Raw genomic sequence first — 18,876 nt, forward strand, 5'->3', positions numbered from 1 at the left:
GGCAGACCCCAGGTGGTGAGAGCAGGCAACTGCACCTCCTCATCCATCACCCTCAACATAGGGCCCCCCCAGGGCTGTGTTCTGAGTCCCCTCCTCTACTCCCTGTACACACACGACTGTGTGGCTCAGCGGAGTAGCAACACAATCATCAAATTTGCTGACGACACAGTGGTGGTGGGCCTGATCTCTGCAAACGACGAGAGGGCCTACCTGGATGAGGTCAAGGTCCTGGCGGGATGGTGCCAGGAAAACAGCCTCTCCCTGAACGTCAGCAAAACAAAGGAGATGATTGTGGACTTCAGGAGGTCGGGGGTCAAGGACTACAGCCCCCTCAGCATCGACGGGGCACCGGTTGAGAGAGTGAACAGCTTTAAGTACCTCGGAGCCTACATATCCGAGGACTTGACATGGACCACACACATTGACAGTGTTGTGAAGAAGGCACGACAACGCCTCTACTTCCTCAGGCGCCTAAGGAAGTTCCAAGTCAGTCAGAAGATCCTTAAGAACTTCTACTCATGTACAATAGAGAGCATCCTGACTGGCAACATCACCTCCTGGTTTGGGAATAGCACTGCACAAGACCGAAGCAGACTACAAAGAGTGACGCGTTCAGCCGAACGCACAATTGGAGGGGGGCTCCCCACCCTCCAGAACATTTACAACAAGCGGTGCAGGGGCAAGGCTAAGAGAATCATTAAGGACTCCAGTCACCCGAACAACTGCCTCTTTGAACTGCTGCGGTCAGGCAAGCGATACCGGAGTCTCAAGGCGAGCACAGAAAGACTCAGAAGAAGCTTCTATCCCCAGGCCATCAGGCTGCTCAACGAACAATGAACACTACACAACAACCATCAAACGCACATAGCACACACATCCACACGCACACACTCACTTTAAACAAACACACTGCAGCACCCACTCCCCACACTTTATAGCACACACTCACTTTAAACAAACACACTGTAGCACCCACTCCCCACACTTTATATTTATTGATAAAGGATTGCACTACAACTCGTACACCTTACTGTAAATTGTACCTAAATTGTACCTCATCCCATTTCTGCTTTGCACTATATAGTATTGTATATTAGTACACTGCACAGTATTGTATATTATATGGTAACTCAGTTACGTCTATTCTGCATCGAACATTGTACATATGTCTATACTGAACACTGTGACCTCATTTTCTACTTCTAATTTACATGCTATACTATGTTATTGATACTTATCTTGTCTAGCACAGTCTCTGGAGCGTAACAGTAAGAAGCATTTTGTATAAAAGTATTCTGTACTTCTGTATGACAACTATTAAAGAAACTTGAAACTTGAAACTTTAAACTTGAAACCTCCCACCCCCAACAACATAATCTGAGGCAATGAAGTGTTCTCTGGGGATCTTCATTCCCTGTCCAACAGGCTGATCGCGCCGCCTGAGTGCCACCATGCCAACAACACTGTTTTTTTCACTGGTAGTTTGTGGAAATTAACCAACTTTCCTCTCTCTTTCACACAGTAAAATTAGTTTGAACAGCCAGGAGCAATACAAAAAGAACCACTGCGGTCCCGTTGTTTGGTAGGCAACATTTGACTGACCCGACAGTCCATGTTTACTATGCAGCTAACCAGCAGTGTATACACCAAACCAACACCGTGACGTCAGCAACAAAATGGCGCAGCCCATGGCGAAAACAGGGAAATGATATTAGATTTTTCAGACAAATAAGCAGGATTTCACATTTTATTATAGGACCCTGTCTTACACAAGGTACACAACAAACAAACTAGGATCACATTGTTCACTGCTTCATCTCCCCTTTAAAGAGTAAATACACCCAGTAAGTTATTTGAACTACTGATGTTCTCTTGTAAAGAGGACGAGTTAATGGAATTCTAGTGTACCCATTGATGACATTGATTATAGTTGAATCACTGATGGTTCTCCCGTAAAGAAAGAAGGTTTAAATGGTCATTTCACCTAATAAGGTATTTGCATTCCCATAACCTAGAATATTCCATTTGGTACTTTTGTTGTGTTACACCTTCAAAGGAAGAGTTTAAAGGAGCATTTCACCTAGTAAGGTATTTGCGTTCCCTGCACATTTAAAGGTTTAAATTAATATGTTTAAACATTTACCCATTGAAATGATAAACTGAAATAGAGTTTACTGATGATAAAAGGATACATCCAATATCCAACCTTGAACCTAGCTTTTAGCTAGAGATAACCTCAGAGACGTCTGAACCAAACCTAATGTGTTGATCCAATCAATCTAGGACTTGATATCGAAGTAACTCTCCCGAAGGGAGAGGTTACAGAAAGAACCTAAAAGGGATACTTCAACTTAGTACTTTACATCTGTATGTCTAGCTGGCGTGCATTTAATAATAAACCGGTCATTGTTATAATTCTGTCTCTGGTCCACTATTCTTCAATTGTGCATATTACTCCTCTCCTCATTCGTACCTAGAACTGTGCCCGTGGCGAACAGCTGTTACAAGTAGGTGACACAAGTGCTACAACTACAGCATCAGCCCTTATATCACTCTGCCCTCAGACTCATCATTTACATTTACATTTAGTCATTTAGCTGATGCTTTTATCCAAGTTCTGTACGACAAGTCATCAGGAAGGGCACAACTCTATCAGCCGAGTAACAATGTTCATCAAAGTGTTGAGTGCTACAGTGTAGGTTAGGTTGTTAGGACAAGTGCATGACAGTAAGGTTAGTTAGGGTTATAGTTTTTTTTTTTTTTTTTTCAGGTGATTGAAGAAGTGCGTCTTTAGTCGACGGCCAAACTGTGGTGGGAAGTTCGTTCCACCATTGTGGGGTGAATGAATGAAAACTTTATTTAACAGATTGCAGAATGGGTACAATACAGTACGGCTCAATACACACAATTGTTAAGGGGATGCAGACCAGAGAAAGACATTTGTCATGTTTACATCAGGGTCCCCCATTTTCAATTCATAGTGACATTTATGACATACACAACATATATGACATCATGACATTTAGGTATATAGTACTGTTACATTTGTGACATATACGATATGCAAATATACAGTACTGTTACCCATAGATCCTGACAGAGTATATACATATGATGTGGAGGGGACTGTAAATTAGGAGGGGGTGGGTTGGTGGGAGAGAAGTATACATACGGTGGGGAGAGAATATATACATACGGTGGGGAGGAGACTGACTATAGGAGGGGGTGGGGGGTTTGGACATTTACGGTGGCCAGTTTCTAATTGCAGCCTCCCGTAGGTGCTCTTTAAGAGCAGTTTTGAATGTGGGTAGGGATTCATATTCCTTTACAGCTTTGGGTAGGGCGTTCCACATTGATGTGGCATAATTGCAAAACGTGTTTAGTCCCTTGTTTGAGCCGAATCTGGGTTTAACATGATTTGTTGAGCTTCCTCTGGTGTTGTGGTCGTGGTATTCACTGACCTTTGGGAAGTATTTTGACATGTACATGGGTACCTTAGTGGTGTAGTGTATCTTGTAGACCAGGCCCATTGCAAGTTGCTGTACTCTGTCATCTACTCTAAGCCATCCTAGGTTGTCAAAGTGGGCAGGGGTGAGGTGGGTTCTAGGAGTAAGGTCAAGCAGTAGTCTGACCAGTTTGTTTTGTGATGTTTGCAATTTTGTTTTTAGCGCCTTTGAGGTTATTTGGTACCATGAGGTGCAAGCATAGTCGTAGTACCCTTGAATGAGTGCTCCTGCCAGAGTCTTCAGGGTATTCTTGTTTACCAGAGAGGAGATCCGGTACATGAATCTAGTTCGTTGGTTGACTTTTTTACATTACATTGGATGCCATTTTGTCACAGGAAAGATTTGCCTCTAGGATGGAACTCAGGTATGTAATTGACACATTGACACATTTGGGCTGATTAACAATGAGACACACCTGGGAGGGGAAACAGACTGACACACAAAAGTGGAACTAATACAAGACAGACTAAACCTAAACACTAACTAAACACACAGGAGACATAAACACTAACAAGACTCAACTTAAACTAGACAAGTGAATACAAAGGGTAACAAGCAGACTGGAAGATTTAGCAAGAGAGGCAGCACACACAGAAACATAGACAATCTAGTAATAACACACAACTGTACAAGGAGTCCCATGCCGCAGTATTTGCCAGCGTCCACCTCATGTTTGATGTGGTCGTTCAAATAGAGAAGGCATGTGTCAGTGGAATGGGATGTTCTGAAGCCAAATCCGTCACCAAATCCGCCTTCTTCCACCTCAGAAACATCTCCAGACTCCGACCATCACTTTCCGACTCCACAGCTGAGACCCTCATTCAGATCCTCATCTGAAGGTAAATCTGCATTTTGGACAGTGGAGGTACATACAGCCGGCCGACAACTTCGCCGTAACAGAACGGAGGATTCCGGAAAAATGAGGGGTGGTGGGGTGTCCTTCATGATTAACAACAACTGGTGCGATCCAGGCAACATGAAGGAATTATCGAACCACTGCTCGGCCAACTCGGAATATATCCATCCATGACTGGTAACATCACCTCCTGGTTTGGGAATAGCACCGCACACGACCGCAGCAGACTACAGAGAGTGGCCCGTTCAGCCGAACGCACAATTGGAGGTGGGCTTCCCACTCTCCAGGACATTTACACCAGGCGTTGCAGGGCCAAGGCTAAGAGAATAACCAAAGACTCTAGTCACCAAAACAACTGCCTCTTTGAACTGCTGTGGTCAGGCAAGCGCTACCGGAGTCTCATGGCCAGTACAGAGAGACTCGGAAGGAGCTTCTATGCCCAGGCCATCAGGATGCTCAATGACTCTATGTAATCAACCCATCCATCTACACTCATTGCACACACATCCACATGCACACACTCACTTTAAACAAACACTCACCTTAACATTAACTTTAGACACTTTAACAGTACATTGTATTTATCTATTTATTGAAGAGATTTGCACTACATTCATACCTCATTTGCATTTGCACCTTGTCTTAAAGTTGTTGTACCTCATTGTCTGCATTTTACTCATTGTACTTAGGTTGTACTTTAGTTTGTATATTGTATTGTATAGTGTTATTCCTCTTTTACTTACTTTTTTTTCTGTATGAAGCACATTCTCAGGGGCTCATACAGAACCAAGCATTTCACTGTAAAGTACATGTACGTTATATGTGACAAATAAAAACACAAACTTGAACTTGGTTATCAGAGGGGTTCCTGGTTCGATTCCAGCTCCACCTGTGAGTGAATGTGAAGCATAAAGCACTTTGGATAAAAGCTGTTATATAAACGCACCATTTACCCTTTACCATGATGCCTCGTCTAGCTCATGCAATGAACTCCAACAGTCCTTAAAGCTTGAGATTCTCCCCTCTGTTGCAGAGTTTAAAACCTTAGTCATCATCAATGTGTTGACTATTCTTCCTGGGGTCCGCACAGATATACACATACAAATATGAAACATTCAGTGTAAATCAGTCATATATCACATACATAATCAATAGAAAATAAAACAAATAAAACAAAAGGCCATAAAAAAAACACAAAGTAAACAGAAGTTTAGATAACATGGCTGCAGCTACACTCATGCATGACATATATTGATTTCCTTCCGGATTATGGCTTTTTAAGTTTCTTCTTGAAACTGACCTTGTTTTCCGTCCGTATTATATGTAATGGGATCCTATTCCAATATGATGTTATGACTGTAAATGAGGGAAAACTCAGTCGCCTTTCGAGTTTAAATAAAGGTTTGCAATGAAATCTCCATTGTTCTCCATTTCCTTGTTTAATATGAGTTCATCTGAAAGCAAATACTCACTGAACAATAACAAAGAGCCGAGTCATATCGTGAATGAATATTTACTGAAATCACCTTCGATCAAACAGCTCTTTGTGTCTCGGGGCTCCAGGAAGTGTCAAGTCATTCAATACTCAAACATTGTTCCATACGATAAGAGTCCATTATGATGCAGGTGAGAGTGTCATGTTTCAGTGTTTCATGTTCCTTTACACACACACACACACACACACACACACACACACACACACACACACACACACACACACACACACACACACACACACACACACACACACACACACACACACACACACACACACACACACACACACACACACACACACACACACACACACTCAGACAGACAGACACACACACACACACTATGAATTGAAAATGGGGGTCCCTGATGTAAACAAGACAAACGTCTTTCTCTGGTCTGCATCCCCTTAACAATTGTGTGTATTGAGCCGTACTGTATTGTACCCATTCTGCAATCTGTTAAATAAAGTTTTCATTCATTCACACACACTCAGACAGACACACACACACACACACACTCAGACACACACACACACACACACACACACACACACTAATACATGCACACTCCCCTAAAGAGGTGAGTTCTATAACCGGAGGAGTTTCCACAGGCTGACCGTTTGTCTTTGACAAGAAGAAATACACTCATGCATTCTTTTATGCTGTATAATATTTCATGTTGTGGGCCGTTTGAACCCATCAGTGTGGGTGAATGATTCAAATGCTCCTAGTGTACATTGTGTATTTAAAAAGGAACGATGCCGCCCTCTGGTGGAATAAGCGCAACCCTACAGAAGGAGCTTTGCACTGTGACCGATGGCATTGAGGGAATCCCAAGCGAGTAGTGACCCAGTGCAGAGAGGTAACCTAATGCAGAGAGGTAACCTAATGTAGAGAGGTAACCTAATGTGTAGAGAGGTAACCTAATGCAGAGAGGTAACCTAATGCAGAGAGGTAACCTAATGCAGAGAGGTAACCTAATGTAGAGAGGTAACCTAATGCAGAGAGGTAACCTAATGCAAACAAACTCCTCATTTTCTAAGAAGTTCTGCGACCACCAGAAGGAGCGGCAGCAGCAGCAGCGATCCGAGGCTGGTGTGTGGCGCCCCGTTCAGGCCACAGCTGCAGTCCTTGGGGTCGGGGGCTGCAGGGGCAGGCGGGCTGGGGGGCGGCGGACACCTCAGCCAGTCCACAGCGATGGACCTGGGGATCACGTTGTCTTGATCCATCCCTCCGTTCTTCAGCATCCAGTAGAGGTTGTCCTTGAAGAAGTAGGCGTCTCCTGGAAGGACAAACAACTAGAAGGTGATTGACTACCAAGGACCTGACTACAGTTACATTTCCATTTAGTAATTTAGCTGAACGCTTTCCTCCAAAGAGACTTACAAGTTCTGTACAACAAGTCAGCAGGAAGGTACAACAAGTCAGCAGGAAGGTACAACAAGTCAGCAGGAAGGTACAACAAGTCAGCAGGAAGGTACAACAAGTCAGCAGGACAGTACAACTCTAACAGCTGAGTAACAATGTTCATCAAACAGTGATGAAACTTGGTCTTGAGTGCTCTGCACTGCTACTGCGGTAATCATGTGTAACAGAGGTCCGTGAGTATATCCACAGTCACGATAAACGTGTGTGTTGAGAAGTGACTGTGGCAGTAAGCGGGCTGCGAGTTAAACTCACTTCCCCATAACAGGGTTAATAGACGCATAGATACAGTACCCAGGAGTGAATTCACCTCTTAGTGCAGTGGTCTATGTTGTCGCCCGCGGAGCGGGAGACCCGGGTTCAACTCTCCCTCGGGGCATCGAATTTAATACACAACGCAGAGGAGTCATCTGTCACACATGCACCATTAACCTGGCAGTGCTGTTAACGAGGCGTTAGCGATACTGCGCCCTTGCAGTAGAGGTTTGACTTTTAAGAGCTGGATCTGTACCTACTATACTAATATGTCAACACTGCAGCACCCAAGTTTCAACACTGTTTGATGAACATGTCGTACAGAACCTCTAAGTCGCTTTGGATAAAAGCGTTCAGCTAAATTACTAAAGGTAAATGTTATCCATAGCACCTTTATTAATTACTTGGTGTATTCATCAAGTATAAATAAAGATGGAATGAATATTAGACCAAATTAACTTTGTTTAATAGTTGGGAGATCAAGAGCAAAAGAAACAAATAATAATTATTATTATTATGTATATTCCCCTTTGGTTCATTCCAATTTACTCAAGCCTAGTAACAGACACTGGGAATACATTCCCTGAGATCCATAGATATCCCTAGATGCCAAGAACATGCAAATGGACCTTGTAGAAGTGGAGCAATCTTCCATTTACTCGGGTATGTACTTTTAGGCAAATTTTCTGAAAATATGGCTCAGGCTCAACAGGTTGGAAGGTCACGAGTCTGTAAGACACACCTCCTCCCCAGCTGATGACGTCATCCAGGTGGGAGGGCACCTCCTTCCAGAGCGTGATGTCACGGGGGTACCCCCCCTCCGGCTGCCGGGTGGCCTGCGCCCCCCTCCGGCCCTCCTCGAACCTCCAGAACTGCTCTCCGCTGAACAGGTAGGTCTTGCCGTTGTGGGCCCAGACAAAGGCAGCGTCCACCCGCTCCACCGGCTGCCCGGCGCGCGTCCTCAGGCCCCAGTCGGCCAGGGGCCTCGGGTAGCCGGCCAGGGCCACGGTGTCTCTGAACACCCAGTACTGAGAGCCTGCGGGGAGAGAGAACACCCAGTACTGAGAGAGGAGAGAGAGGAGAGCTGTCTGAACACCCAGTACTGAGAGCCTGAGAGAGGAGAGCTGAACACCCAGTACTGAGAGCCTGCTGCAGGGAGAGAGGAGAGCTGAACACCCAGTACTGAGAGCCTGCTGCAGGGAGAGAGGAGAGCTGAACACCCAGTACTGAGAGCCTGCTGCAGGGAGAGAGAAGAGAGCTGAACACCCAGTACTGAGAGCCTGCTGCAAGGAGAGAGAGGAGAGCTGAACACCCAGTACTGAGAGCCTGCTGCAGGGAGAGAGGAGAGCTGAACACCCAGTACTGAGAGCCTGCTGCAGGGAGAGAGGAGAGCTGAACACCCAGTACTGAGAGCCTGCTGCAGGGAGAGAGGAGAGCTGAACACCCAGTACTGAGAGCCTGCTGCAGGGAGAGAGAGGAGAGCTGAACACCCAGTACTGAGAGCCTGCTGCAGGGAGAGAGAGGAGAGCTGAACACCCAGTACTGAGAGCCTGCTGCAGGGAGAGAGGAGAGCTGAACACCCAGTACTGAGAGCCTGCTGCAGGGAGAGAGAGGAAAGTTGAACACCCAGTACTGATAGCCTGCTGCAGGGAGAGAGAGGAGAGCTGAACACCCAGTACTGAGAGCCTGCTGCAGGGAGAGAGAGGAGAGCTGAACACCCAGTACTGAGAGCCTGCTGCAGGGAGAGAGAGGAGAGCTGAACACCCAGTACTGAGAGCCTGCTGCAGGGAGAGAGAGGAGAGCTGAACACCAAGTACTGAGAGCCTGCTGCAGGGAGAGAGAGGAAAGTTGAACACCCAGTACTGATAGCCTGCTGCAGGGAGAGAGAGGAGAGCTGAACACCCAGTACTGAGAGCCTGCTGCAGGGAGAGAGAGGAGAGCTGAACACCCAGTAATGAGAGCCTGCTGCAGGGAGAGAGAGGAGAGCTGAACACCCAGTACTACGTTTTGTAATTTGGAAGAATTTGACACAACTTGAGTTTGTACTTTTATTTTATCCATGGGTTTCAAGTTTCAAGTTTTTCTAAAGTTTTGTTTTATTTGTCACATACTGAATAAGATGCATTACAGTGAAATGCGTGGTTCTGTATGACCCCCCTGAGATTGTGCTTCATACAGTAACAAAAGTAAAAAGAATAAAGACCAAACTGTTGTGAGGGCTGCGTCAGAGCAGGTGCCTCAGCCTGGGAGCGCCCCCCGGAGGTTACCTGTCGCTATTTCCTTTTAATCTTGTGTAGTATCGCCCTCTTGTGTTCAAAAGGTGTAGCTTTTCCTCAATATATGTTTCAACGGACAATGAGACATTAAAGACGTTACGTTTACCTTTGATGTCAAGGCAGAGCCACGTAATAAAAACGGTGCATTGGTTTTTCTTACCAATAAAGAAGATGATGGAGTTGTCACTCTTCCTCTCGTACACGGCGTCGATCTTATTGGTCCCTGGGGGGAGACCCATCCAGAAGTTCCTGATCAGCGCAGGGTTGAGGGAGACCAAGGAACCATCTCTCTTCGTCCTCCAGAAGTACACGCCTGAGGAGAAACACAGGACTGAGCTAATAACACCTGAGAGAAGAGCAGGACTGAGGTTGGACTAGAAGATTAGATCATTCATTTATATATTTATTGTAACATAAGCGATAGGGCAAACAGACCCTCATCTGCACCTTTGTTTATATTGTTTATTTTTCTTGTGTTTTTATAATCAGATCAAATTTTATATTTTTGTCTTTCTACCATTACACCATACCTGCACCTCCCCGCCCCCATGCTGCTATGACGCCTGCATTTCTCCAAGGAGATCAATAAAGGAATATCTTATCTGATATTATCTTATCTTATCTTAATTTAATTGTTTGATGTTTTTTTTTTTTTTAAAGGTGTTATAGATAACATTTGCATGTGTAAAAAAAAAAAAAAAAAGAGAATACATCCACTTCTAGAAAGGTGTGTAATAAAAGTATTGCTTTTACCCTCAAAAAACTTTGGTGGGTCCAAAATGAATGTTGTTGTTTACATGTTGCATGTATCCCCTCCCTACTTCTCATTTTCCCACGTGGAATGAACTGATTGGATAAATGACACGCTGGCCCTCTAGTGCGACATCTAGAGGCGGAAAATAATCTAATCTACGAATTCCAATCTGGCTTCAGAACATCCCACTCCACTGACACATGCCTTCTCTATTTGAACGACCACATCAAACAAGAGGTGGACGAGGGGCAAATACTGCTGCATGGTCATGCTGGACCTACAAAAGGCCTTCGACACTGTCAATCACTCCATTCTGATTGACAAGCTAAAAGCAATTGGTTTTGATAGTTTATCAGTGAGCTGGATGCAATCCTACCTGGAGAGGAGAGAACAGATGGTGGAGGTAAACGGTACTCTATCCCCCCGCCCCTCACAGTGAGCTGTGGTGTTCCACAAGGAAGCATACTAGGAGTCGGAGCGCTACTGTTCCTAATTTATGCAAATGACATGTCGTCAGCTTGTGACTGTAACTTGTTCCTGTTTGTGGACGACTCAGCCCTGCTGGTCTCTGACAAGAACAAGTTGCAGGTAGAAAAAACCCTCAGCTCGGAACTAGACTAAATCTGCATATGGCTCGCTGATAACAAACTACCATTACACCTTGGAAAAACAGAATCCATTCTCTTCCGTTCAAATAACAAACTCAGCAAGACCGACGGCTTCTCAGTTACAGTGGGTGACAATATTGTCACAAGGAAAGATGAAATTACCTACCTGGGTTCCATCCTAGAGGCAAATCTTTCCTGTGACAAAATGGCATCCAATGTAATAAAAAAGTCAACCAACAAACTAGATTCTTGTACCGGATCTCCTCTCTGGTAAACAAGAATACCCTGAAGACTCTGGCAGGAGCACTCATTCAAGGGTACTACGACTATGCTTGCACCTCATGGTACCAAAGCACCTCAAAGGCGCTAAAAACAAGATTACAAACATCACAAAACAAACTGGTCAGACTTCTACTTGACCTTACCCCGAGAACCCACCTCACCCCTGCCCACTTTGACAACCTAGGATGGCTTAGAGTAGACGACAGAGTACAGCAACTTGCAATGGGCCTGGTCTACAAGATACACTATACGACTAAGGTACCCATGTACATGTCAAAATACTTCCTAAAGGTCAGTGAATACCACGACCACAACACCAGAGGAAGCTCAACAAATCATGTTAAACCCAGTTTCGGCTCAAACAAGGGACTAAACACGTTTCGCAATTATGCCACATCAATGTGGAACGCCCTACCCAAAGCTGTAAAGGAATGTGAATCCCTACCCACATTCAAAACCGCTCTTAAAGAGCACCTACGGGAGGCTGCAATTCAAAACTGGCCACCGTAAATGTCCAAACCCCCCACCCCCTCCTAATAGACAGTCTCCTCCCCACCGCATGTATATATTCTCTCCCCGCCGTATGTATATTTCTCTCCCACCCACCCACCCCCTCCAAATGTACAGTCTCCTCCCCACCGTATGTATATTTCTCTCCCACCCACCCACCCCCTCCTAATTTACAGTCCCCTCCACATCATATGTATATACTCTGTCAGGATCTATGGGTAACAGTACTGTATATTTGAATATCGTATATGTCACAAATGTAACAGTACTAAATACCTGTATGTCCCTATGCCATAAATGTCATGTATGTTGAGTATGTCATAAATGTCAATATGAATTGAAAATGGGGACCCTGATGTAAACAAGACAAACGTCTTTCTCTGGTCTGCAACCCCTTAACAATTGTGTGTATTGAGCCGTACTGTATTGTACCCATTCTGCAATCTGTTGAATAAAGTTTTCATTCATTCATTCATTCATTCATTCATTCTTACCTTTGAAGAAGAAGACCTCTCCTCTGATGTTGGCCACGGCGTCAAAGCCACCCTCACAGCGGTCCAGGAACGAAGGGTCAGAGCTGTGATAAGAGAAACAACAACAATAAATACTAATAACAACAACAACAACAACAACAACAACAACAACAACAACAACAACAATAAATACTAATAACAACAACAATAATACTAATACTAATAACAACAATAACAATAATAATACGAATAACAACAATAATACTAATAACAACAACAATAATAATAATAATAATAATAATAATAATAGCAACAACAATAATACTAATACTAACAATAACAATAATAATACTAATACCAACAACAATAATACTAATAACAATACCAATAATAATAATAATAATAATAATAATAATAATAATAATAATAATAATTGGGCGGCTAGGTGGTGTAGTGGGCAAGGCACTCGCCACCAGTGTGGAGACGCTAGGATTCGCGTGTTCGAATCCAGCTCTCCACATTGTTTTCAGTTTAGCTGGTCGTCCGCAGTAATACACATTGGCCGTATTACGGGGAGGGAAAACTGAAGGGTGGGGATCGAACGTTGTGAACAAGCGACTCCTACAAGTCGGTTGGTGCGCCTGCGCAGTAGAATCAGGAAGTGTCGGGGGCAGCGTGAGCCTCCCACGCGTTACTCCTCGACACTGAAAGATCGAGCTGCGCAGGTGAAAAGATGCGACTGCTGTTACCTCAAGTACCGGAGGGGACTTGTGCTATGTATGACTTAGTCCACATTGCAGCCGGCTTGTGGGAGGCAAGAAACAGCGTTCGTGACAGGGGAGGGTTGAATTGGATGATACGAAATTGGGATGGGAGAAAAATATAGAAAAATGGGAGAAAAAGTGGATCAAAAAAAAAAAAAATAATAATAATAATAATAATAATAATAATAATAATAATAATAATAATAATAATAATAATAATAATAATAATAATAATAATAATAATAATAATAATAATAATAATAATAATAATAATAATAATAATAATAATAATAATAGCAACAACAACAATAATAATAACACAAATAATAATACTAATAACAACAACAATAATAATCATAATAATCATAATAATAACAATAATCATAATATATATTTTTTAAAGCAATACAAATAAAGCCAACCAAGATTAACTCATTGGACGTCGGGTTAACTCGCCATCGCTTGAGCGCCAATTACGATTATAGTCGGGTTTTAATCGTTATTTATTTTATTAGCGATATCCATTCATTTTCATCCATCCAGCCTGATGTTATCGTTGGGAATGGGTCTGAGCTCGCAAAAGGGCAAATACCGCCCCCTACGCCTTCCGGCTGGTATTGCACTCCACTGGGAATGGTATAGTTTATTTTCTGGGACGATCCAAGCCGTGCGGGTGTGGTTTAAATACTCAGGCGAGGTAACCTGATTTCAACGATACATCTGCGAGGCTGCCCCCCCCCCCCCATATGCAATGCACGGACCTCCGCGCCCAGTACTTCAAATGGCGATCAGATAATTGGATTATTTCTTTTGCATTACATTTACATTTACATTTACATTTAGTCATTTAGCTGACGCTTTTATCCAAAGCGACTTACAAGTTCTGTACGACAAGCCATCAGGAAGGGCACAACTCTATCAGCTGAGTAACAATGTTCATCAAAGTGTTGAGTGCTACAGTGTAGGTTAGTTTATTAGGACAAGTGCATGACAGTATGGTTAGTTAGGGTTAGATTTTTTATTTTTTATTTTTTAATTCAGATAATGGTTGAAGAAGTGCGTCTTTAGTCGACGGCGAAAGATTGGACGTGTTTCGGCTGTCCTAACTGGGGTGGGTAGTTCATTCCACCATTGTGGGGCAAGGATTGAGAATAGGCGACTTCTCTTTGATGACCCTCCCGGAGCTTGGATAGGAGCATTACATCAGATACAAGGTAAGAACACTATATATACATTTGATCGTTGATCTGATATGTATTTCTACCCCGATCGACACTGTATCTGTGTGTGTATGTGTGGCTGTTTTCCGTTGGGTGCAGGGGGGGGGGGGGGCGCGCTACGAGGGCCATTTCATGTATGCACGAGGAAGGATAATAATGATGAGTTTTTTGTGTGAGCTAGGAAGACACAGCACAGCTAGGAAGACACAGCTAGGAAGACACAGCACAACTAGGAAGACACGGCTAGGAATACACAGCTAGGAAGACACAGCACAGCTAGGAAGACACGGCTAGGAATACACAGCTAGGAAGACACAGCACAGCTAGGAATACACAGCTAGGAAGACACAGCTAGGAAGACACAGCTAGGAAGTCACAGCACAGCTAGGAAGACACAGCTAGGAAGTCACAGCTAGGAAGACACAACACAGCTAGGAATACACAGCTAGGAAGACACAGCACAGCTAGGAAGACACAGCTAGGAAGACACAGCTAGGAGGACACAGCTAGCTAGGAAGACACAGCTAGCTAGGAAGACACAGCTAGCTAGGAAGACACAGCTAGCTAGGAAGACACAGCTAACTAGGAAGACACAGCTAGGAAGACACAGCTAGCTAGGAAGACACAGCTAGGAAGACACAGCTAGCTAGGAGGACACAGCTAGGAAGACACAGCTAGGAGGACACAGCTAGCTAGGAGGACACAGCTAGGAAGACACAGCTAGGAGGACACAGTTAGCTAGGAGGACACAGCTAGGAAGACACAGCTAGCTAGGAAGACACAGCTAGGAAGACACAGCTAGGAAGACACAGCTAGGAAGACACAGGTAGCTAGGAAGACACAGCTAGGAAGACACAGCTAACTAGGAGGACACAGCTAGGAAGACACAGCTAGGAAGACACAGCTAGGAACATATACATAATAAGGTACATGTACATTACAGTGAAATGTGTGGTTCTGTATGAGCCTCCTGATATTATGCTTAATACAGTAAAAAAAAAGTTAAATGAATAAAGACCAAGCACTATACAAAATATACAATATACAAAACTAAAGTACAAAATGCAACAATGCAAAAATTAGGTAGTAATAAATGATGACTTACTGCTGTGTTGGTCTTGGTGGACGAGGACTGGGCAGACGGGGCAGGTCAGGGTCACCGCCAGGGGCCACAGGTGTCTCCTTCACGCCTGTAGAGAGAGGTGGGAGATGGGACAATGACCCCGGGAAGTTCAGGCCCGGGTTAAGACCTCATGGTGCCTCAGGGCAAGAGACCCAAGTGCCCCAGGACAACAGAGACCCAAGTGCCCCAGGACAAGAAACCCAAGTTCCCCAGGGCAAGAGACCCAAGTGCCTCAGGACAAGAGACCCAAGTGCCCCAGGACAACAGAGACCCAAGTGCCCCAGGGCAACAGAGACCCAAGTGCCCCAGGACAACAGAGACCCAAGTGCCCCAGGACATGAGACCCAAGTGCCCCAGGACAACAGAGACCCAAGTGCCCCAGGACAAGAGACCCAAGTGCCTCAGGGCAACAGAGACCCAAGTGCCTCAGGGCAACAGAGACCCAAGTGCCCCAGGGCAACAGAGACCCAAGTGCCCCAGGACAACAGAGACCCAAGTGCCTCAGGGCAACAGAGACCCAAGTGCCCCAGGGCAACAGAGACCCAAGTGCCTCAGGGCAAGAGACCCAAGTGCATCAGGACAACAGAGACCCAAGTGCATCAGGGCAAGAGACCCAAGTGCCTCAGGGACCCCGTTCAAAATGGCCATGGCAGTTTCTCCCTCAGCAAGCTTTTGCCTAATGTTGGGAGCGTTATTCAACCCCCTTCCTGACGGGGCAGTGTAACGAGGGACCAGTGGAGAAGCCAGGGTGTCTAGTTTCAGACTATATCACTCCTGGAACAGTGAGTACAGCCTCCCGAACTACAGCCTCTGGACAGGTTGTTTAGTTTCATAATACATATTATGGGATGTATTGGTGCCTCTGGACCGGGGGAAGTTGTGACAGTGAGTTTTGTGTAACGTGTCGTGCAAGCTGACAGGATATGAAAGCGATCTGGTCTCGAAGCAGAAGGAAGTGAAAGGAGTCGCTGAACGCCACAGAGATGGTGCAGTTGTTGCACAAAGAACAAACAGTTCATAAAAACAATCCTGAAAAACTACTAAAATGTCGTCACCAATCCGCTTTCAGGGGTGTAAATTATGATTAATAAAAAAAACACATCATATGTGTGTGTGTGTGTGTGGGTGGGGGGGATTCAACCCTCTAAGATACTATTTTTTCATTGATATAGTATAGATATATTTGGCGTTAGTTACCATAGAGTTGAAGAATGAACTCACCAAGCAGAAAATACTCAATATACTTTGTGATATGAAAGTTAACAGCAATCTACATCTACATCACTAACATCTACATCACTAACATCTACATCACTAACATCTATGTCACTAACATCTACATCACTAACATCTACATCACTAACATCTACATCAATAACATCTACATCAATAACATCTACATCTAAGTCAAGTCAAGAGTTTTATTTGTCACGGCATACAAGTATACAATGAAATGCGGGGGGTCTTGCCCACAACGATGTGCATAATACAATAGTAATATATAATAAGAATCCAATAGAACGACATTGTGCAATAAAACAAGTAAACAAAGTAGAGCATATCGGTATATGTACATGAGTTATTTACAGAGCATGGTAGGACATGCTAGGTCCTGTGGTAGTGCAATACACTGTTAGCTACGGATGAGGCACTGGGTCTTTATGTACACTGTTATACAATGCTATATTATACAATCTCAAGTTATACTATACTATTCTTAAAGTGACCTTTCCTTTTGTAAAGTGACCATAAGTGTGAGCATGTGCAGCATGAGTGTGTGTGTACCACCACCTCCTAACCACCTCCACCACCACCTCCTAATAGACAGTCTCCTCCCCACCGCATGTATATATTCCCTCCCCGCCGTATGTATATTTCTCTCCCACCCACCCACCCCCTCCTAATGTACAGTCCCCTCCCCATCATATGTATATACTCTGTCAGGATCTAGGGGTAACAGTACTGTATATTTGAATACCGTTTATGTCACAAATGTATCAGTACTAAATACCTATATGTCCCTATGCCATAAATGTCATGTATGTTGTGTATGTCATAAATGTCTATATGAATTGAAAATGGGGGACCCTGATGGAAACAAGACAAACGTCTTTCTCAGGTCTGCATCCCCTTAACAATTGTATGTATTGAGCCGTACTGTATTGTACCCATTCTGCAATCTGTTAAATAAAGTTTTCATTCATTCATTCATTCATACTCATGTTAAAGTGGCTGCTAGTGTATGAGCGTGTACAGTGTGTGTGTTGTGTGTGTGCTCATGTGTGCTTGTGTGTGGAGAGTTCAGTGTTCAAGGCTCTGATGGCCTGGGGGAAGAAGCTGAGCCGAAGTCTCTCTGTCCTAGTTGCTGGTGTTCGCAGGCGTTTGCCTGACCGCAGCAGCATGAACAGGCTGTTGTTGGGGTGGTGAGGGTCTTTCATTATTCTGCAGGCTCTGGATTTGCACCTCTTGTTGTATAGGACCTGCAGGGGTGGTAGTGCAATACCCGTGGTACACTCAGCTGAGCGCACCACTCTCTGTAGGGCCTTCTTGTCATGTGCCGTGCTGTTTCCATACCAGGCAGTGATGTTTCCAGTCAAGATGCTCTCTACAGCTCCGGAGTAGAAGGACTGGAGTATCTTCCCAGATACTCTGAACTTCCTTAACTGTCTCAGGTGGTAGAGGCGCTGCTTCGCCTTTTTTACGACTGAGTCTATGTGTGTTGCCCATGTCAGATCCTCTGAGATGTGGACCCCCAGGTACTTGAAGCTGCTCACCCTGTCCACGGTAGCCCCGTTTATCCTCAGTGGTGTGTGTGTCTCCTGCTGTCTCCTCCTAAAATCCACAATCAGCTACTTGGTTTTACCAATGTTCAGGAGCAGGCTGTTGTCCTGGCACCAGCGTTCCAGTACCTCAACCTCCTCCCGGTAGGCCTTCTCGTCGTTGTCCAAGATCAGCCCCACCACCACTGTGTCGTCCGCAAACTTCACTATGGAGTTGGAGCTGAACTTGGCCACACAGTCATGTGTGTATAGTGAGTACAGCAGGGGGCTCAGAACACAGCCCTGGGGGGACCCGATGCTCAGGGTGATGGTGTTGGAGGTCTGACCCCCCACCCTGACCGCCTGGGGCCTTTCACTCAGCGGAGCTCAGACCCGGCTCGATCAGCTTGTCCACCAGTCTGGTGGGGATTATGGTGTTGAACGCTGAGCTGTAGTCAATGAACAACAGTCTCACATAGCCCCCCTTCTGACGGTCTAGGTGAGAGAGGGTGCTGTGCAGTACTTGGGAGACCGCATCATCAGTGGACCTGTTTGACCTGTATGCAAAT

The 18,876-nt window shown here is 44.7% G+C and overlaps 1 protein-coding gene across 1 annotated transcript in view; it reads right to left on the reverse strand.

The window, feature by feature from the left end:
* Nucleotides 1–6,889: 6,889 nt before the first annotated feature.
* mmp25b (matrix metallopeptidase 25b) overlaps nt 6,890–18,876 on the reverse strand; it is a gene marked incomplete at both ends in the record, with an annotated part of 38,409 nt that continues 26,422 nt past the window's right edge. The window contains 5 exons of the mRNA XM_084322945.1: nt 6,890–7,140; nt 8,281–8,574; nt 9,975–10,127; nt 12,463–12,545; nt 15,531–15,615. Coding sequence (XP_084179071.1) covers nt 6,890–7,140; nt 8,281–8,574; nt 9,975–10,127; nt 12,463–12,545; nt 15,531–15,615 — 866 coding nt within the window. The remainder of the gene's footprint in view (nt 7,141–8,280; nt 8,575–9,974; nt 10,128–12,462; nt 12,546–15,530; nt 15,616–18,876) is intronic.

Source organism: Notolepis coatsorum, assembly GCF_963971535.1.
Source record: "Notolepis coatsorum genome assembly, chromosome: 10".
In the NCBI taxonomy this organism is placed as follows: Eukaryota; Metazoa; Chordata; class Actinopteri; order Aulopiformes; family Paralepididae; genus Notolepis; species Notolepis coatsorum.